The sequence below is a fragment of the Lissotriton vulgaris genome, chromosome 3_2, assembly GCF_964263255.1.
Source record: "Lissotriton vulgaris chromosome 3_2, aLisVul1.2, whole genome shotgun sequence".
Classification (NCBI taxonomy): Eukaryota; Metazoa; Chordata; class Amphibia; order Caudata; family Salamandridae; genus Lissotriton; species Lissotriton vulgaris.
The window spans coordinates 183,887,625-183,908,381 of NC_141690.1; the positions used below are offsets into that span (position 1 = coordinate 183,887,625).

The 20,757-nt window shown below is 45.2% G+C and overlaps 1 protein-coding gene across 8 annotated transcripts in view; it reads right to left on the bottom strand.

Annotated features, from left to right (window-relative positions):
* Nucleotides 1–20,757, bottom strand: part of SH3BP2 (SH3 domain binding protein 2) — a 404,675-nt gene that overhangs the window by 80,928 nt on the left and 302,990 nt on the right. For 7 of the 8 annotated variants that reach the window (XM_086964182.1, XM_086964179.1, XM_086964181.1 and 4 more), the window contains one exon: nt 11,138–11,277. In XM_086964182.1, the coding sequence (XP_086820308.1) occupies nt 11,138–11,273 (136 nt within the window). In that variant the 5' untranslated portion in view covers nt 11,274–11,277. Of the gene's footprint in view, nt 1–11,137; nt 11,278–19,111; nt 19,215–20,757 lie in introns of those variants that run through there. The other variant, XM_086964183.1, reaches the window with a different exon arrangement.

Sequence of the window (20,757 nt, forward strand, 5' to 3'; positions counted from 1 at the left end):
GCGCTCCAGCAGCAGGATGTGACGTACCCCGGGGTGCCACAATGTAGCACAACCTGACTGGGCCCGGCATTCTAGTCATTGGATCATGATGTCAGGCTATCGGTAAGAGATGCACCACGAGGAATGATCACAATAATAAATCATGAAGCACTAGTGCAGTTGAGTGAGTTGTGAGGCTGCCAGTAGTACCTTACCTCGCAGTGCGAGCCCCAAGCCTGCGGGAGCACAGCACGCGTACTGTACAACACTGGGGGCGTGGCGCACTGCTAGCTGCCACACTTTGTGCTTGAGTGACAGCTGAGACACAAGTCACAATAGATATGCGTGACAATGCATTTCAGCGCGGTAATGCGGATTACCACACTGAAATGTGTCAGTGTAACGCCTGACGCATGGTACTTGGGAAGACTGGTGACGCCAAAGCAGCAATGCAGTCCATGTCTGTGTTTGTTAACTTTCTGCTGCCCTTTAAGAAAGTTGGGGCAGATGTAATCTACTACTCCCTAGAGGAATGTCTAGCTTGGTAGGCTTAACTATGTCAAAGTGTTGCATAAGACCGACATTGACGAGGTCCCTTCTTTTACAGTGTGCTGAGCAGGAGCTTTATAAACTTTTCTGGAACCTGCCCGATACTGGTGATGAATATGATGATGGTATGGGGGTCGAAGCTTCAGGCACACTTAAAACCTCAATGAATACAGATTATGAGTGGTTCCTTTTACGCTGAGCACAGCAAAGAGAGGGTAAGTACGTACAATTTTCAGACACATCTGAGGGATTAGAAAGCAGCTACATGGATGATGAGCAATACTAAAAAGTCAGGGCAGGTAAACCTTGACGACTTGGCGCTTTAGCCAAGGCTAACTCCACTGTGGGGCTGATCCTCAGCTACACATACCGCTAAGCGCTAGGACACCTCTCGTTTGAGGTAGCTGTTGCGCTCTACAAGTGGCATTATTATTAATATCAGTCTTGGGTGAAAGCTGTCTCTGTTGAGACGATAGTCTAGGTGAACCTCGCAACAGCTTGGAAACCATATTGATTGTGGATCACTTGTTCAAGCTCTCACATGCCACAACTTCCAAGATGAAGTCAATAAATGCCCATTGGAGGTGGGGGATGAGACTGTAAAGCACTGAAGGGGCCCGATATGGATTCCTGAAAACAGGAAGGGATTCACCAGAAGAACTACATGTGAGAAAGGCGGTTCTGAGGCTTACACAATTGAAACATGCCCAACCTGTTGGAAGGAGTGTTGAGTGAGGGGACATGCTGGACTTTTGCACATGCATGTCGGGCCCCCAGTGTTGACTGCGATAGGCACAAAAACATGGCACTGCTTAAGAGAGTTCGTGGAAAGATGTCCAGCAATGAGGGATGGTCACAATTGCACCCTGGTACAGCACAACCTGAAAACCCTGAGAAGGACGAAGACAAATTTCTCCTATCACTTGTTGACCACACTCCCAACAACAAAGAGTTCATTGAGGGGGTCGTAAGCCGCCCATTTCCGGCTCCTGTAGATTGAGTGGTCCTCCTTACACTGGTCAGGTGGCAGAACTACAAATAGACATTCAACACACAGGCACAAATAAAAGAATGCTGCGCCAACCAAACAAAAGTTAAAACAAATATGATTCACCCGACAGTTATGCCACACTGCATGTACAAAATAAAAATATATGGACTTCATCCACAGCCCTTTGAGGCACCCGACATCGCCATAGCCATCCCGGATGGCTACAAGATCACACGCAGGGACCGCACCAACGGAGCAGGAGGTGGAATCGCCATCGTCCACAAGAACACCCTCAGGGTCTCGACCAGCACCGACGACACCTTCAACACCACTGAACACCTGCACTTCCAGATCCACAACGACCCCAACACCACTCTCAGAGGAACTCTCGTCTACAGACCCCCCAGACACCGGCCTCAGTTCAGCGACTCCATCGCCGACTTCGTCAGCACGCACGCCCTTGACTCCACTGACTACATCCTCCTCGGAGACCTGAACTTCCACCTCGAGAACAACAACGACACCAACTTCACCACCCTGATTGACAACCTCGGACTCAGACAACTTGTCACAACACCCACCCACTCCACCGGCCACACGCTTGACCCCATCTTCTCCGCAAGCTCCCACACCACCGAACTCCCCTGGACCGAACATCGCTGCATCCACTTCACCTTCCAGAAACCCACCTCGCACCACCGCACTCAACAGTTTTCCCGCCGCAGCTGGAGTAAAGTCACCGAAGACCGGATAAACACCACCCACGCCCGCCGACCCCACTGCCGCCGACACCGCCGCCCACAACCTTAGGTGAAGGATCGATGACTGCGCCAACACCCTTCCCCAATCAAGAAACCCTCCAATAGACTCACTAACAAGAAAGCCAGCTGGTTCACCGCGGACCTCCAGGCCTTCAAGCAAACCTGCCGAAAACTAGAGAAGAAATGGCACCGCGAACAAACACCGGACAGCTACGCAGCCCACAAGAACGCCAGCCGCAGACATCATCACCTCATCAGATCTGCCAAAAGGGCCTCCTTCAAGGACCGCCTCAACAACAAAGCGCATAACAGCAAAGAGCTTTTCAACATCGTGAAGGAACTCTCCAACCCCAGCTTCAACAACGACGACACCCCACCCTCACAAGACCTATGCAACTCCATTGCCACTTTCTTCCATCGCAGGATCGCAGACATCCACGACAGCTTCACCTACCTGGCCGCCCAACAACCACCGGCACCTCAGATCCCACGACCACCACCCACATCGATCCCCTGCTCACCTGGACCAACAAACGACGACAACCCATCAAAATCATGAACACCAACCACTCCAGCTCTCCGTCAGACCCATGCCCATACCACATCTTCAACAAAGCTAGCACCACCATCGCACCCCACCTCAGCAAGGCTATCAATGTCTCTTCGAGATGCGACCTTCCCGGAGAGCTGGAAGCACGCTGAAATCAACGCCTTACTCAAGAAACCCAAGGCGGACCCGAAGGACCTCAAGAACTTCCGGTTCATCTCCCTGCTCCCGTTACTGGCAAAGGTCATCGAGAAGACCATCAACGGACAACTAACCCGCTACCTCAAGGAGAAGAACATCCTGGACCCATCCCAGTCTGGGTTCCGCTGCAACCACAGTACCGAAACTGCCCTCATCGCCGCCACTGATGACATCAGGGCCCTGCTGGACAACGGCGAAACCGTGGCCCTCATCCTCCTGGACCTATTAGCCACCTTCAACACGGTCGGTCACCCCACCCTACGCACATACCTCCACAACGCAGGGATCCGAGACAAGGATCTGGGATAGATATCTTCCTTTCTCTCCGGCGGAAACCAGAGGGTTCGCTTCCCCCTCTTTCCGTTCCGTAGGCTCCGAGATCATCTGCGGAGTACCCCAAGGAACATCCCTCAGTCCGACACTGTTCAACATCTACATTGCACCGCTCGCCCACGTCATGACCTCCACATCATCTCTTACGACGACAACACCCAGCTGATACTCTCCCTGACTAAGGACCCCTTCACCGCCAAAACCAACCTCCAACAAAGGAATGAAGGCAGTCGCCAAGTGGATGAAGAACAGCCATCTGAAGCTGAACTCGGACCAGATGGAGGTCTTCATCCTCGGTTCCACCCCCTCAGCCTGGGACGACTCACTGGGAGCAGCACCGACACCCACCGACCACGCACACAACCTGGTGTTCATCCTTGACTCAACACGCTCCATGACCAAGCAAATCAACGCCGTCTCATCCTCCTCCTTCAACACCCTCCGCATGCTCCGCAAGATCTACAGGTGGATCCACACCGAAACAAGAACGGTCACCCAGGCCCTCATCAGCAGCAGGCTGGACTATGGAAACGCCCTCTACGCAGGAGCCTCGACCAAACTCCTGGAACGACTACAACGCATACAGAACACCTTTGCACACCTGATCCTCGACATTCCTCGCCACAGCCACATCACATCCCACCTGAAAGTCCTGCACTGGCATCCCGTCAAGAAGAGGATCACCTTCAAGCTCCTCACCCACGCACACATGGCAAGCCACACCACCGGACCGGCATACCTCAACAGACAACTCACCTTCTACACCCAGAACCGCCAGCTACGATCTGCCGCCCTCGCCACCGTCCTCTGCATCTGAAGAGCGACCACCGGCGGTAGATCGTTCTCCCTCCTCGCCGCTAAGACCTGGAACACCCTACCCATCCTCCTATGGCAGACCCAGGACCTACTAACCTTCAGGAGGATACTCAAGACCTGGCTATTTGAGCAGTAGCAGCACCCCTCCCCCCTAGCGTTTTGAGACCCTCACAGGTGAGTAGTGCACTTTACAAATGTATTGATTGATTGAGGACGTGTTTGTTGCCACAACCTCAACTTCTACGTCAGCTACTAGACATATAACCCACACATGGCCCAGGACTGAAGGTCATGATGATGTTTAATGAATACAACATACTCATTTTGGTATGAAGAATACATTTAAATGTAAAACATACAAGATAAAATGGGAAACTACTCCACTTGCCATGATTGTCCACAACGAAATAGGAGACACTAGACACTAGTCTCTCTCAGTATGGTGCAAGCACAAATGCACCTCCCCTACAAATACCTCTGCACACTCACAGTCTACTGATGTACCAGCATTTAAAGTATCTCCAGATTATATACATCCTCTGCCTTCCCATAACCGCACCAACAACAGCCCTGGCTGCAGCCACAAATTCCAACATGATTACTCGTTTGCACTGGACAATAATAACACCTGTACGTGTACTCACACACATACACATCCCCCAGTCTTCAAATGAATACCATTAAAAGGCACAGGTGAAAAAAAGACAACTACTGGCTGTTCAAAAAACAGGAGATCTGAACTTCCATGTCTTTGCGCATGCCAGTCTTACATAGAACCATCACATGTAAAGCCCATCTTCAACAGTGCAGGCACAATACCCGCCCCTTACCCACAAGAGCCTAACAAGGTTGCAGTTACTATCACCAATGACTCAAAATGCACAACAGCCACTTTCAGGAGCAGAAACGTCACAACTCTGAATGAACTTTGAAATGAAGGTAATTCCGAGGACAGCAATGCAGAGTAAAGATGATTTATTGGACGGTACAGAAAACCAGTCTATATGTGAAGCCTGGGTCGTAACTGTCATCCATGGAATCCGGAACCCAGCAGTGTTCCCGATTCCAGGTATGACACGACAACACCACACATTCCCCTTCGTAAAGGGAAATAGAGCGACTTAAGCAATAGATAAAGAACAAGAACAATTAAACAATATACAATATGAATTCTGAAAAGAAAAGACATAAGTATGAATAACTGGAGAACAAATTGCATATTACACAAATCAGATCACCTGTAAAGTTGATAGTCTTTAGACCACACAGGGACATGACATTTCCTCTGTGCTCGTTGGACAGGCACAGAGTCATCAGAAGAACAGGAAGACTTGCTTTCAGGAACACTGTGAAGGGTTGTAGAACCAGAGAATTTCCTACAATTGCTAGCACCATTGGAAGACTTTAAGCCGGACGGAACTCTAGACTCTGGGGACACCTCCTTGGGCCACAACCACCTAGGAACCTTTACCACTTTAGACAAACTCCACACGTTACCATCTGAAAGCTCAACAACCTGTCTTCCAACACGCGTGACCATCAAAGGACCAGAATACCGTGACTCACCAGACTTGACATATCTACACTTCTTAACACGGACCCAATCATTGACACAGAACTGGGAAGAATCACTACATAGAGCACGATCAACCTCAACGGCCCTTCCTGTACCAAGCATTCTCATCCAAGGCTGACTCATGTTGGAGCCACTCCTCCTCCCTCTCATCTTCTCAAAAGGAGAAAGATCACCCATACTCCTAGGTGTGTTTCTGTAACACCACAGGACTTCACTAATTGTCTGTTTACAATCTCTACCATTCAGCAAGGCTAATTGAAGGCCTTCCTTAAACACCCTGATCCACCTCTCAATAATGCTATTACTTTTGATATAATAAACCGACACACGTTTATGTTTAATACCATGATGCTCCAAAAACTCCTTCATCTCCTGGGAAACAAATTGCACACCATTGTCAGTAGTAATAGACTCTGGAAAACTCTCCCTTTCAAACACTTCATTTAAAAACTTGATCACCACACTAGATGTTATGTTAGAAACCATTTTTACCTCAGGCCACTGAGACAACTGATCTATCAAGATTATATCATACATCACACCCTTGTTAAATGACAAAGGACCAGCAATATCCAATGATACACTTTCCCAAACCCGTGAAGGTCTAGAAATGGGAAATCGTTCATATGCAATATGCTTTTGAGACTTATCACTCAAACAGCAATCCATACAGTCTCTGACATGCCGTTCTATGCACTTATCCATCCCTGGCCACCAGAATTCACTTCTAATCCTCCTTTTCATAGATGTCATTCCAGGATGCCCCTAATGAGCCATTTCTAAAATTTTAGGTTGTAATTCACGAGGCACCACTAATTGCAGACCCCTAAACAATACTCCTTCAACCACAGACAACTCTTCAGCAACGTGAAAGAAAGGAAGAATATCATCATCCTTGTCTTCTTCAACAATATTGTCATCAGGCACAGGCAATCTAGATAAACAGTCGGCTAACACATTCCTAACACCAGGGATATACTCCACTTTAAAATGAAAATCCTGAAGCTTGTATTGCCATCTAGCAATCCTTGAAGTCGCTTTTCCACAACCTTTCGTAGTAAATAAATCCACTAAAGGACGATGGTCGGACCAGAGTTTAAAAACAGTACTGTACATATACTTGCGGAAATACTCTATACCCCACCAGCAAGCAAGAGCTTCCTTTTCTAAAGTAGAATATTTGCACTCAGCATCCCTTAAAGGTCTTGATGCGAATCCAATTGTTACCATTTGACCCTTTTGACGCTGCATTAACCCCTTGGACGCTCATGACGAGCTCAGCTCGTCATGATGTACACCTCCATACACTCATAACGAGCTGAGCTCGTCATGAACAATGGTAAATGTGGGATCCCAGCACCGGGGGGGAAAACGCTTAGCAGCGATGGAGTTAAAACTGCACCAATACCCACATTACTTGCATCAGTTATGATAAATGAACAATGTGCAGTATTAAATGTTGCTAAAGCAGGTGCAGATGCAATGTTTTGCTTCAACAACATGAACTCTTTTTTGCAATTTTCATCCCAAAGAAATTGAACATTTTTTTTCATCAAGTTCCTCATGCTTGCAGTCTTATCAGAGAACAGGGGAATAAATTTGGAGTAATATTCGGCAAGCCCCAAGAAAGACCTGAGCTGATCTTTATTCACAGGGTCTGGAGCAAATTCAATGGCCTTGACTAAATTCATTTTCGGGGAAATGCCCTCCTTACTAATAGTATGTCCCAAATAGTCAACAGAAGACACACCAAATTTACATTTTTCTTTTATGAGTGTGAGACCACTATCTTGCAACACACATAATACCTTATACAAAATTTCAGAATGATCAGATGGATTAGATGCAAAGATCAAAATGTCGTCCTGGAAGTACAAGACATTATCGAAATCCTTAAAAAGGTTGTGCATCACTCTTTGAAAGACAGAAGATGCTGATATTAGACCAAAAGGTATCCTTTTGTACCTGAAAGCACCTTCTGAAGTGATGAAAGACGTCAAATGCTTACTGTCCTTGTGTAACGCTATCTGGTGATAAGCATTAGACAGGTCTAATGTAGAAAAAATGGATGCCCCCTTCAATTTTGTGAACATTTCATTAATATTAGGCAACGGATGTCTATCCACCCATACGTTCCCGTTTAAATCTCTTAAATCCACACAAAGTCTCACTTTGCCGTTGGGCTTGTGAGCGACAACGACTGGGGACAACCAAACAGAAGATTCTATCTCCTCAATGACATCTAAATCACATAATCTTTTGAGTTCAGACTTTACAGCATCTCTTAAATGTAAAGGGACATTCCTAACTTTATGGACTTTTGGTACAGCATCTTCCCTAAGAATGATTTTATGTTCAAAGTTTTTTAAGAGACCTAATGCAGATGTAGAAAAAACAGAAGGAAACTTCTTTTCACACTTAGAACCGAGATCAGACTCTACACTCATGACCAGGTCAGAATAACCAAGCACTTGTCCAGGATGATTGGGATCCAATTTTATCATTAAGTCCCTCTGTTGAGGCCATCCCAATAAACAAGAGCCATCTTTTGCCACATAAACCTTGGAATTAATGGTTTTACCCTTGAAACTTAGGGATGTTGTAAAAAAACCAAGAATTTCAATGGGTTTCTTCCCATACCCAAGTAACTTTATGTCTGGAGGAGATAATTTTAAACCCGGAAACTCTTTCACCCATTCCTCGCCGATGAGAGTACGTTTTGCCCCAGAGTCTGCCATAACACTGATATCCTTCCCTCCAACATTTACAGTGCAATATGGGGACTCTTTATCACACGGATTAACTTCATACACTGCAAAAAGAAATTCTTCTTCTAAGTAATCATCATCAATTTCATTAACATGCTCATCAGAACTTTTTTTTAACAAAACCCTTACTTTTAAACTTGTTCTTATTTTTACACATTTTACTAAAATGACCTTTCAATTTGCAATATCTGCATACTTGTCCAATTGCCGGACATTTTCTGTCATTCGCTAGGTGATCCGGACTACCACATTTGAAACATGCATATTCTCTCCTCTCTTGGAATGGTTGGTTTCTGTTTCTAAATGAAGTTCTTTCCTCAAAGTTAGATTTCTTTACAATATTGACTTCAGCAATATTTCTTTCTGCAAGTTCTTTCACACCCAGTTTCATGTTCTCAAAACGATGTGCGATATCTAACGCTTTGTCTAAAGTCAGATCCTCAGTGTCTAAAAGTTTTCCTTGAAGTTTGACATCAGCAATTTTGTGGACCATTTGATCACGCAACATTTGATCATGAAAGGTTGAATAATTGCACTTAGATGCCAAAACTCTCAAGTCATTCATAAATGAGTTAACAGATTCACTTGGTAATTGACCTCTACTCAAGAATTTATGACGGGCAACTACGACGTTGACTTTCTTAATATATTGTTTATCCAACTGTTTGATCGCTTCCTCGAAAACATCTATCACTTCTTCAGAAGATGTTACACTACCTGCAGACAAAGGTAAATGACTTAAGACATGTCTTCCTTCAGCACCTAAACAGTGTTTTAAAATAGCTAGTTTCCGTTTATCGGTGTAGTCATCTCCACCAATAGCTTCAATGTAAGCATGAAAACCTTCTTACCATCTTTTCCATTCAAGAATAGGTTCACCTGGATTTGGTAGAACTGAAAAACTTTCCATTTTGATAAAGCAAAAACCTAAAATAAATTAGTAGGAGAATTGTAGTGTTCCTTATTGAATTGGGTCGTTTTCCTTTTTTTTTTTTTTTTTAAATTATAAGGCAATACCAAACTTTCTCGCAGTTTTAATACCAAATGCAAAACTTCTAAACGATCGATGAAAGGCTAAACACGTGATATTATCACGTTCTCATTGCATTTCATTGAATTATGTCCCAAAAGATGGCCGCCATGCGTCAAAATGCGTGATAAAACGTTGTGACGTCACGCGCATGCGCACAGGCTTGAACTACAAGACCTGCGTAGTTTCAAAACACCAACATTCGACTCCAGAAAATGCCCAAAATAGAAAATATCAGTCACAGATGGGCACAAAACCGTGGCGATTTCACCTGTTTGATTCTGTTATGATCTGTGACACAGCGCCGACAGTTCCCGACAGCTTTCATGGACAGTTCGTGATCCTCCGCATCCAACAAAAAACAACGATGCAGGTAGGGACTCCAGGCTTATTCAAAAGTTCTTGCCCAATCGTCGCCAGTGAAATGAAGGTAATTCCGAGGACAGCAATGCAGAGTAAAGATGATTTATTGGACGGTACAGAAAACCAGTCTATACGTGAAGCCTGGGTCGTAACTGTCATCCTTTGAATCCGGAACCCAGCAGTGTTCCTGATTCCAGGTATGACACGACAACACCACAAACTTCTGAGAGTCTAGCACCGCAGAATCCTCCACCATCGGAATACTATAAGACTGCCTTGCCTGCTGAAGTCCCCACCCGATGTTGTTAATCGTCTCACCATCACACAGCTCTGGGATGCACCCAAGGCACCACTAACACAGAAGATGACACCAGGAAGTACAGCTCCATATGACCAGCGACTAATTGCACCAATAAAGCCTCCAGAAACAGACTAAGATGCAGATGTCAGCAAGGAATAAATGGCAATATTAGTGTAGCTAGACGCTGACGCTGTCCTATCATTTGGTAAAAAAACAGACACGTCCCCCCAAAAAAATCACAAAAACTGACATGCATTCTATTCTGCATTCGGGAATGTCTCATTTGGATGGTGGCAAAAAGGAAGGTCAAGTTTGCCGGATAGTACCAGTGAACAAACCGCACAGAGGGAAGGCCCGCAGGAAAGACACTGGTACAGCTCCACATATCTCTGTAAACATGACACAGTGGGAAACACTGCAGTGAAGTATGTGATCGAGGAAATTATTGAAAGGGTCGATCGCAAGGATTTCCATCAACTGCTTCTTATAGGCATGGAAAATTGATTCAGGTCTCAAGATAATGATCCGAGTTTTGAAGTACCTTCAAGGACTCTATTTATTTACTACAGTCTATCAACATTCCTTCTTAGAAACGTAAACAGAGATTTCTTATGATCCCTGTGACCTACACTCTAGGATGGGGATGGTTATCAACATGAATTTGGGTAAATTATCACTGCTTGAAAAATCTGACAGTTCTCAGATTTGGGATGTTTTGTCAATTGTGTTATTTCTTATACTTTCTAACAATAGAGGAAATTCAACAGAAATCACGCCTTTCCTAGTGTGATAGGACAATGCAATGACCACACCAGTCTAGGAAAGAAGGCAAATATCCCCAGAATGTCCGTCGTACATTGATACCTCAGAACATGTCTGCTATATTAAGGACAATAAAAGACACACCACTTTCTTAACTTACATCTTAAGAGCTGGATTTGCGTTCCTCCTTTCTTGTGCAGGTAGCCGGATATTGTGACTCCCCCAGGCATGGTTAGCAGGTTTTGCGCTCCAATGGCCTTCATGGGAATAGGCCAGGAGAGTTCTACGGCCGCCATTAGTCTGCAGATAGACGAGACACAGACACATCTGTAAGGATCTTGATAAACAGAATATATTCTCTGGTAATGCTCAGAAGGAAAATGTTATGAACCACTAAAATAAGTTACGAGAACTGTCTGCACCACAAGGAAGCAGGTCATCAGAGATTCCAGACACAAAGTGTACACTAAGCATAAAGGACATGTCCAAAAAGTCCCTGTTTATTTTTGTTCACAGAATTCGGAAATCATAGGCTACGTCCATCGTCTCACTTTTTCCCCTTGCTGCAATCCCACTAAGCTCTTCAATGCTGTCACAGTGATACTGTTCTCTACAACCCAATGAAATATGGTGATTAGACCGGCCACCAGACTTAACAATATGAGTGGGGCTCACTGTTTAGGATGACACTTCTACCGTATGTAAGGGCATAACTACTGATGGTGGTTCCCAGTAGGCAAGCAAAGAAAAACCAAAGGAAATGATGGACGGAGCTTTGACAATACAAGCACTCACCCCCAGTCAACTGATCTGGGTTTAATCCATCACCGTTCTTTAGCCCATTCTGCCACCCCAGTTCAGACATGGCCATATGCAAATCAGTCTGACCCTGTGCCTCATGGGAACAGTCCACCCCGAACTGCCAAGCCATGCCTTCCCTGGACCGGAAACAAGCTACAGAGGACTGGTTTCTGGCATTCCAGCTGTCTTCAGCCCGGCTTGCTTGAATCCAGTGGCAAAGTGAGCAAGGGACTCACGTTTGAGCATACCCTGCCAACTTATGGCGAACAAAGAAAAACCAAAGGAAATGATGGACGGAGCGTTGACAATACAAGCACTCACCCCCAGTCAACTGATCTGGGTTTAATCCATCACCGTTCTTTAGCCCACTCTGCCACCCCAGTTCAGACATGGCCATATGCAAATCAGTCTGACCCTGTGCCTCATGGGAACAGTCCAGCCCGAACTGCCAAGCCATGCCTTCCCTGGACCGGAAACAAGCTACAGAGGACCGGTTTCTGGCATTCCAGCTGTCTTCAGCCCGGCTTGCTTGAATCCAGTGGCAAAGTGAGCAAGGGACTCACGTTTGAGCATACCCTGCCAATTTATGGCGAACAAAGAAAAACCAAAGGAAATGATGGACGGAGCGTTGACAATACAAGCACTCGCCCCCAGTCAACTGATCTGGGTTTAATCCATCACCGTTCCTTTGCCCACTCTGCCACCCCAGTTCAGACATGGCCATATGCAAATCAGTCTGACTGTTCCCATGAGGCACACAGCCTGGGGCAGAGTGCCAGCCCTCTCCACCCACCCTCTCCCTTCACTTTGAGTGACTGCACAAAGCCTGCGTACATTGTTCAAATGCGCCTACAACTGGTTCCTTTCTCTTCCACTGAAAAGTTGGTTGACAGGGTGCTTCGTTTTTTGTAAATAACTTTAAATACTGCCTGTTTGTTTTGCCTGCACTCTTTTTAAAAATACTTTTGATGAAATGCTGCCAGCGACTTGAGTCTGTGATTTGTTCTCATCTACGTCACAAATAATGATAATAAAATGCATGGTTCAACTGAAAGGCTTGTTGTTTGAAATCATCATTAAACAGCTGCATTGATGATTTTTTTTACGTTTAGGTGATGGGACATGGTTACCTTTTTCTCGCCTGTTTACAATAAGAAATAAAAGAAAAATCTAGCACAACAGCAGGTGAAGGCCAGGCCTACTGGCTTTGTGAATGCGTGTTTATAATGCGACAAGTGATGTGAGAGCACTCTGAAATGAATTTCTTGCTACCATGATCAGGCAAGTTAATTGGCAAGCTCTCAAGGAGACCTCGCTTTCTGCTAGGGTCATACCAGTAAACCTAATTATCCTCACAGTGATAATACTGGGTTAGAAAAAATCCCATCAGCCCATCCTTATTGGTGGAGTGTCGTCATGTGGGATATAGACCATGAACCAAGATTTTCTCCCAATGCACCTAGTAATGATGCAGAGATAGGTTCTGGAAGGTGATATTCTTAACCACAGTATTTCAGAGGTAGGACCAATGGAGTGCAGTGCTAGTGAAAACCAAAATGAAGGCGATTGTAAAATTGGCTCCTGGGACAAAAAATATGTTTATTCAGTATTGTCCAGGGTCAAGAGTAAAAACAACGCCCCATAGTCTTAAAAAATGGCTATGTCATGGCGTAGTGCATAGTGGTCAACATGTTTCAGCTGGAGGGACTACTAGTCCGAGCTTTCTTCAGGACCTTAGGATGTTATGCATCTGCACTATGTGAAACAAGAGGTGTAATTAACCCCGCTCCCACTTGGACGCTCGCCATTGGGGAACCGACGGACAGAGCGGGGCCTCCTTCTTTCCCGAGTGGGTGCCGGGTGGGGTGAGGCGTTCTCCCACAAATTGCTGGGAAAATCACGACCAGTTGGATGACTACCAGGGAATACTTTGGGCTCAAAGATCCGGTAGGATTTATCCAAAATGTTAATTACACCTCTTGTTTCACATAGTGCAGATGCATAACATCCTAAGGTCCTGAAGAAAGCTCGGACTAGTAGTCCCTCCAGCTGAAACATGTTGACCACTATGCACTACGCCATGACATAGCCATTTTTTATGACTATGGGGCGTTGTTTTTACTCTTGACCCTGGACAATACTGAATAAACATATTTTTTGTCCCAGGAGCCAATTTTACAATCACCTTCATTTTGGTTTTCACTAGCACTGCACTCCATTGGTCCTACCTCTGAAATACTGTGGTTAAGAATATCACCTTCCAGAACCTATCTCTGCATCATTACTAGGTGCATTGGGAGAAAATCTTGGTTCATGGTCTATATCCCACATGACGACACTCCACCAATAAGGGTGGGCTGATGGGATTTTTTCTAACCCAGTATTATCACTGTGAGGATAATTTGGTGTAGTGTCTTCCCGGGCACGACACAGCTCATTGATAAGTAATCTGACCAGGTACCTCCTGTTTGTTTACTCAGTTGATAAAAGGGGTTTGAGCTACCGTGGTCATTAAACTTTTCCCCTGTTGACCCCCCCACCCTTTATTTCCAGCATACCAGTAAACCAGCAGATACGATATAGAAAATAAGGACGAGAGGCAAAAACCTTTCATCCAACTGACCTCAAAGCCCACAATAACACTTTCACTTCGCAGAGCACAGCTCGTATTACTAGCATTAAGCGTTGGCATATAAATAGGTCAAGCCAAACCTAAAAACTACTGTAATTCTTTAGCTAGATAAGCTTTTTTTTCACTCCCTAGTGCCCCAGGCCCCCCCCCCCCCCCAACCCCCCCGGGACCACACAAATGACGTCAGGCACTGTGCATGACAACACTGGGGTTACAAATGAAGCTACAGACAATATACCCGTTGTGTGACCATTTACATGTGAATGAAGGTGATGCGCCCATTCTTCCACGATAAAATTGCTATTTACAATATGTTTCACTTCAATGACACACGTGTTTATTATGTATGGATCCGATGCAGGATTATCTGTAAACTGACAATGTTGTTGCAGTTTTGCTGATGTAGTATCTTGGGCGGTGCCAATGGTGTGGTCATCTGTGACATCACATGTGAGCTCAAAAGTCTTGCATTCTGGGAGTGAGGAGTTAGCTCAAAATATTTGGTCAATTTCAGAAGATTTAAGTTGTGGTCTTAAACTGGAGATTTGTTTGCTTTATTCTAAAAATGTTAGTAGAAAACCACAATTTTCCTTAACAAAAGTCTCGTCCATGACTTTCTGATACATCAGAGAACTTTAATTATACAACGTAAAGTCACAATTTCATAGTGATACTTAAACACATAACATGCTCGATTAAACTCTTATGAAATCTTAACGAACAAATATTTTTTCAGGCTAATCAATTTTTTTTAACGTAACTTCTACAATTTCCAAACTCATCAATACACCCACCAACAAGACACTGCTGGTAACACACACAAGTGGCACGCCGTTGTTATGCAATCTCTCGGAGCATCGCCTGTAGTCTGTAATGACGCGCTCCTATTCCTGTCAGGTGGGTAAATAACGTGGTAGTTGCATCCCTGGCGTTGGCACAAAGGTTACCGAAACGTACGTGGCTTTGCCACAGGGGGTATAACCCATGCTTTGAACGGGCCGGTACCCTCGAGCACGGAGTACCTGCACCCCTCTAACTTGCAAGAGAGATAACCAGCACTTCTCAGCAGAGGTTCGGTTCTTTTAATTGGACTCAGAGTACCTCCGCTTCTCCGTAGCAAACGGGCAGTCTGGGGTAGTGAGTAGCTGTGCTTTTATATTCATATTTCCAACACTGTATACATCCTGCACATCTAGACAGTATTGGAAATAGAAAAATTGAAGTTCAGGTACCCTGAAGCTGCTTGTTTCTGAGAAGTGCCGGCGCTCTCCATTTAAAAGTATTACTGTCACTCTTGAGAAGTGCAGGTATTCCCTCTCAAAATAGAAAATGCGCCGGTACTCCAAACCGGACAGTACCGGCCCAAATGAAGCAGTGCACCTAGAGCTGTACAGGATCCACGCTGCAGCTTTCTGGTCAAAAGCTTCCGTTTAAACTTCATTGCTCATTGCACTCTTGATTCCCACCCATCGGACCTTATACAGGGAAGGAAAGACGAGACCGGCCTCACCCTCGCTCAGAGCAGCAGTCCAGGAATCCGCGGCTCATCTGCCTTCGACCGGACATGCTACAATTTCAGGTCGATACGCTTGCGCTACTTCATGACCAAGGTTCCTCCTCTCTCTGTAGTGTACAGGACATATTTCGTTACCCTTTAAAATAGTGCTTGGAGTCCATGAAAGCCACGGTCCTGTGAGAGAAATGACCCAGCACAGCGTCAACTGGTCAGCATTTGGTGTCCAAGCAGCCGCAGTATACGGCTTTTCTTCCAGGCCATCTGTGCTCAGTGTCCTTTGTCAGATAGCGCCATGAAGCCGTTCGGTATGCGAGCGCTTGATAGAGTGAGTCGTGAGCCGTTGTGCAGCCTCAGCTCCACAGAAGCCCGGCATACCACAGCACAATGATCCTCCTCGGAGCTAGCAATTAAAGTTATTGGAACTGAAAGCAGCGAACTGAAGGTTAACTTTGACCTTCAGTTCTAATACAAGGCGGCTTTATCCCTCGGCCTCATTAGACTCTCGGTTCTGGCCTCTGACGTGGGCAGCTCGGAGGCAGATTTGGGGTTTACGCTCATCGCAGAGACTGGCTAAGCAACTGCTTGGGCCGCGGCAGAACTTCCATCGGTTCACCGAAACAAAGGAAGGAACGAGCTTTCCAACATTTGTTCTCTCTGGGCTGAGCGCCCCTTGTCAGAGGCACACAAAACGAGGGACAACAGCATCTATCTATCTATCTATCTATCTATCTATCTATCTATCTATCTATCTATCTCTCCATCCCCCCATAGTCTTGCGTAGATCCCTACTACTGGTCTGCACCTAATTCCAGAGTTAAAAAAAAAAATCCCCTACAAACGGCCAATATTTTTTTGAGAATTACAATTGGTGCTGGAAACGTATATGCCACGTACTCATGACTTACATTTAAAAACAGTTTTCCGTGGGATTTTAAAACAGGAAGGAAGGTAGCATGCTTTTATTTTTAGTTTTTTCTCAAAACAACTTAAAAGTCAATATTTTAACGTAAATAGCCACAATCAAAAAACTGCGAAGTGGAGTAGCAAATACAGTATTCGCGAGAATTACGGAAGTTCACGAGAGAATTTTTTTTTACCTTCATTCAACAATATCAAGCTATTAAGATGAGAAATTAGAAATGTGCTCTTTTCCTTCCTCAAGATGGAGTAATAAGTTACTTTAGCCTTTATCTTAAAAAAGTGAGGTTTGTTTCATTTATTCTTTTTATAATATACAATTTATATGTATGTGCTATACCATTTCTCTGCAAATACTCCTATGTCCCTCCTTCAATTACATTTTTTAGCATCTTTTGTTCTATTTGTTTACGATATTGTTACCTTGAAATAACTTCAATTTGTCTACTTTTTTACATCTGCTATAAAACTGCTAAGAAAAAACGTTCTGCCCCAAATGAACCTTGTTCACACTAGACATAACTGGGGGAAAAAAAAAAATCAAGAAATGCAATCAGAAAAATAAAATTGTCTTTTTCTCCAGCCGTGTTTACAGCATTGTTCTGTGTTCAAAAGCACTTCGGGGCAGGTTTTCGCGGGGTGGTGATTATTAACTAAGGATTACCAACAGTAAACTTCAGCGCATAAGGCATAACATCGAGGGCAGCAGAGAAAAATGCAGACCAACACCAAGTGGAATGTTACCATCCTTCCAGTTCAAGGCCTTCATTTTCGTCCACTGATTTATAAGGCTATGCCTCAAGTGCATAACTGCAGCACACAGGTTAGGACAAAAACAGACCCGTTTCTAAAGAGTTCTAGGAAATCATACACTGTTGGATATTGACGTATCCAACTAGTATAATCAGCACTCAAAGGGACTCGTGCCAAACCACCCAGTGAAAACCAACACAACTGGTCAAAGCGGCCGCGTACAGAGCTTTGTGGGGTCCTTGTTTTGGGACCTAGGGCTCGCTCTCATGGATGACCCTTGCTGTACTGCGGACGCCATTCGTTATGCCAAGAGTGATACACAAACATGCAGAAACTTGTACCTCAAGGGCCCACATGCTTTGAAATTAGTCCGGCATTGAACTAGCCGCATGCATGGGTAGTACTAAAAACACAGCTGTGTTTACGCCACTATTGTTTGTCCAAAAACCATACTTAACTGTGCTCTAATCCCTTTGTAAAGGGACAAACACTGGGGTGTACACAGAGCGGGAACCCTGGCAGTGGGGTTGGAAGCTGTGATAACACTTCAATGCACAGCTGTTTTTATCAAGAATAACCTCAAAGAGTGGAAGCCTGTAAAGATTAAAGATCTCAAAGTAAGGACCTGGGGCCACATGAGGCCCTTCTGACCTTTACATGCGGCCTCCTGGTTCAAAGAAGCAATGGTATGCTGTTTACTCGACTCCACTAACCTTAAAAATATGTTAAGTAAATAGGCAATCATTTCTTTGAACGTTCGTGGAATCTTGCAGCAAATTATGATCAGTAAATTCAAAAAGTGTATTTCGTTAACTTGCTATGCCATTTCATCTTAGTACATCAGGTTATATCAGTTCATTGAGAAGTATTTTTTAAAAGTGATAGTTTTCAAACATGAATTTAGAAACATTCACGTTCCACCCACCCTGACAACAATGCCAGTAGAGAACTAAGAGGCAAGTCAGTTGTTATGTGCATCCTTTGGGCAGCCTGCGTGGCTAATACACAGAAACAACATTATAGGTTATTAAATTAAACACAGGTTTTGTACAGCGTAAATCCCGAAGTCTTGTATTTTGGGATCCTCTTATATGTGATAATGAAGTAAAAGGAGGGAAATGAAATAAAACCATTGCCTAGGATCACACAGTGTGATCAGGTGGGGAAGCCAGGATTGACCCAAATGGTCTGGTTTCACATAGTGCAATTCAGCCACAAGATGTATGTTTCACCTCTCCTACGCCCACCTTACCTACACCTGCCTCCTCAACTGACACCATGCTGGTTTCAATGCGGCCATCGGCCACATACACAACATAGTTTGCCCCTCCCCCCGGGAAAATGTTTGCGAGTACACATGTGATAGATCATAAGTAGTTTAATTGTAGTACACAGGTAGACACCCAAAGCAATCCTCGATGCAGCATTTAAAGCCATCCTTAAGTCACAAAACATTATCGACCGCAATCACAGCACAACAATCCCTGGAAGATAGAAATGAAAGAAAGACTCACCGCAGCAAGGTTCTCTATTCCTGCAAACGTGTGTACCCTCTCGCGACAGGCAATAGCACACCAGTGCCTGAGGTGCGGAAAGAACTGCCCGCAGCCTGGACACTTCTGTGCCCTGCAGCTAGACTCTCAGAAGCGGCACTCGAGAGCCACACCAGGGCGGAGAGGGACAGCGAGGGCAGGCCGCTGCAACGGATGCAATGGCAGCATCGGGGGCATTTCCTAGTATTGTAGTGCACGCGAACAGAGGCGAGATTGTCCTGCGTGTTTGGTCGAGTTTGATCATGTCCCCCTCCAACATCACACAGCACGAACTCTATTTCCTCCACTGGCTTCTAGGAAACACCCCGGGCCTGCAGGAGAGCGAGCCAGAGTTTATTTACTCAGTCAGCTCGACAGGACTGAGAGCCCAGAACAACAAGCCTCTGCCTCGCATTTGGAGAATCAGTCGCTTCTCGGGCCCTGCAAAACAGCCTGAACTTTACAGCAGGAAAGAAGTACTTTCGGTTTGCAAGTCAAAAGAGAATGGTCATCACAGCTTCTAGCGGGTTCCCATGAACTAGGAGAAGGTGAGGCCACCTACCTCTCAAATTCCCACCGAGAGCAGCGTTTTCTTCAGAAGGCTCTCGAGTTAGTGAGAGTTCTGGTCCTTTTGAATACATTTTGTAAACATACTTCATGCAAAACAGACCTTCAATGCAGCAACAGCGAGAAGTTTTCCACTGAAGGCCTTAATTAAAACAGCTCCTGGCATCCAACAAGTGCCAGAAAACAGGCACACAGATATACACACAATTTTAAGTTATAAAACCCTCTGCTTCACAGCACACTTAGGTGGCAGTTAAAGCAGACTTCTAATCTGCATACCTGCCCACCCAGAGTGGATTTTCACTGTGTGCTAGAGGTTACAGGCCCTAAAGTCAGTCAGGGCCTGAAGACCTATACAGGGACACTGAGGGTACGAGCAGTGGCCCCATGGAAAGGGGCGGGGCTTTGTGACCCACTGGAAAGACAACCACTCCCATCCTTCCCAAAAAACCCAACTCCTTTGTCTCTGGATATTTTTTTGAAATCGTGTACACTGCAGATTATCACGGTTGAGCCTCCACAGCCGACTTGGAAACTCAGTCTGTGCACAGGGTTTCCTGGTGCACCGCGTGTTATCGGTACTTCACCGGGTAACCGTGTGAAGATATTGTGACACATGGTGGCGTCATGTGTGTTGGCAGGCTTGAAATTGCCATCTTTACAGTTCAATATCCCATGTTTGAAATAGCCATTCAGAATTACTATGATGATCCCATGGTCAAGCTTTGCACCGCAACAGCCCTTAGGGATCGCATGGCCATGGACGACTTGAGATCGTCATTGTTCCCGCACTTTCAGCACAGTTTCATGACTGAGGGGCAGAGCTTCTGGTAAGAGGCGATGCCTCCATTTTCTGCAGTGCGGAGGGACAAAACAGAGCTATGAAACTATCACAACTGCACGGTCTTCTGATCCTCGTGCCGTGAAATTTACCCCCGCCCAATGATGGGACGTATGTCAGGTGGAAGCGGGGTAAGGGTTTGCTGAAAAGCATTTCTTATTGATTTTCTCCCATTCATTCTGTTTCTCCCATTCATTCTGTTATCCAGTAGATCTCAGGA